The following is a 1,402-nucleotide window of genomic DNA, read 5'->3' as shown; positions in this document are numbered from 1 at the left end:
AATTTCTGTCGGAATATACCGACGAACAAATATCCGTTGGTATATTCCGACGACCAATGTCCGTCGGTATATTCCGACGACCAATGTCCGTCGGAATACACCGAGGAATCCACTACGTTGGAATTGTCCGAGGAACGTTCTCCGTCGGTAAATAGTTTTTCCGATGAACTCTGGTCTCGTGTGTCCGCATCGTAATATCGTCGGAAGTTCGTCAGAATGACGTTTCTCGGTATTCGTCAGAAAGTCGTCGGAAGTTCTGACGAAATTCCGACGAATTTTTTTTTCCGACAAAACGATTTCGACGGACAGGTTCGTCAGAAATTTGTCGGAATCGGTCTATTCCGACGAATTTCTGACGATTTCGGCCATCAGAATCCCCCTGTTTTCTTGTAGTGGGAGAATAAGAGATTCGCAAACTAAGGTGTGACAGAAGATCATCTCTGGTCAAGATGGCTGGAGTTATGGGATCACATGGTATCTGGATGATGATAATTAGTGTCCATGTGATGCTTTTAGTGTTAGCTCAAGACAAGGATCCATTTGTGCTGTATGACTTCAGGGGAGCAAACCTTTATCTTGATGGAATGGCAAATATCAACGATAGTCGATTGCATCTTACAAATGATACTGAGACCAGCACTGGTCATGCTATGCTCAAAGTTCCTATGAATTTCACAGCGTCGTCTCCCAGTTCATTTTCATTTTCAACAGAGTTTGTCTTTGCAATCTTCCCACTGCAGAAGCCTCCTTCCTACGGTCAAGGTATGGCTTTTGTGGTAGCTTCTAAGATAGACCTAATGCCCAACGGCATTGCAACTTCAGGTTTAGGGCTTTTCAGTTTAGAAAATAAAAATAAAACTGAAAAGCAGATCCTAGCTGTAGAGTTTGACACAAATAAAAGCTCTGAACCACTTGACGAAAGCGGAAACCATGTAGGGATTGATATTACTGCATTGACCAGACGAATTATCTGGGAAGTCGTCTTGGCGAACATCTGGAAAAACACTCGATTTCATACCTTAAATTGGTGAGATAACTTCCTTAGCACACATAAGGCTTCTCCAAGCACACAGAATCTCAAACGAAAGTGACCCACCCAGAATCAATAGCTTCTATGACTCTATGAACCATAAAAAATGTAGAATCAAAATCTTGGGTTTTTTTAGCTGAATGTGGAGAGAAAGTGAGAGAGATGTTGTGTTTAGTTCATAAGAATGGAGAAAGAAGAAGGGTAAATCGATTTTGAGAGCATTAAGAAGTTTAAATTAGTTGTTCATGCTGGTTGGGGTATTGATGACAATGGTAATCTTGTAATTCTTGAAGATGATGAGGGTGAGAGGGTAAAAATGTCATTTTCGAAAAAAAAGAAAAAAAAATTGATGGCATTTTCGTGAATTATATC

At 40.7% G+C, this 1,402-nt stretch overlaps 1 protein-coding gene across 1 annotated transcript; it reads left to right on the top strand.

Moving 5' to 3' along the window:
- The first annotated feature begins 449 nt into the window (after positions 1-449).
- LOC125582137 (probable L-type lectin-domain containing receptor kinase II.1) lies at positions 450-1,031 on the top strand. Its single transcript, XM_048748665.1, has one exon. It carries the CDS (start codon positions 450-452, stop codon positions 1,029-1,031), a length of 582 nt encoding a protein of 193 aa, XP_048604622.1.
- Positions 1,032-1,402: the final 371 nt, after the last annotated feature.

Source organism: Brassica napus, chromosome C2 (genome assembly GCF_020379485.1).
Source record: "Brassica napus cultivar Da-Ae chromosome C2, Da-Ae, whole genome shotgun sequence".
Classification (NCBI taxonomy): domain Eukaryota; kingdom Viridiplantae; phylum Streptophyta; class Magnoliopsida; order Brassicales; family Brassicaceae; genus Brassica; species Brassica napus.
The sequence above is the reverse complement of the archived record's forward strand: the minus strand, read 5'-3'. Positions and strand labels throughout refer to the sequence as shown.

Bases quoted from the DNA above. Each gene is read 5' to 3' on its own strand.
- LOC125582137 (XM_048748665.1), top strand. From the start codon at position 450: ATGGCTGGAGTTATGGGATCACATGGTATCTGGATGATGATAATTAGT.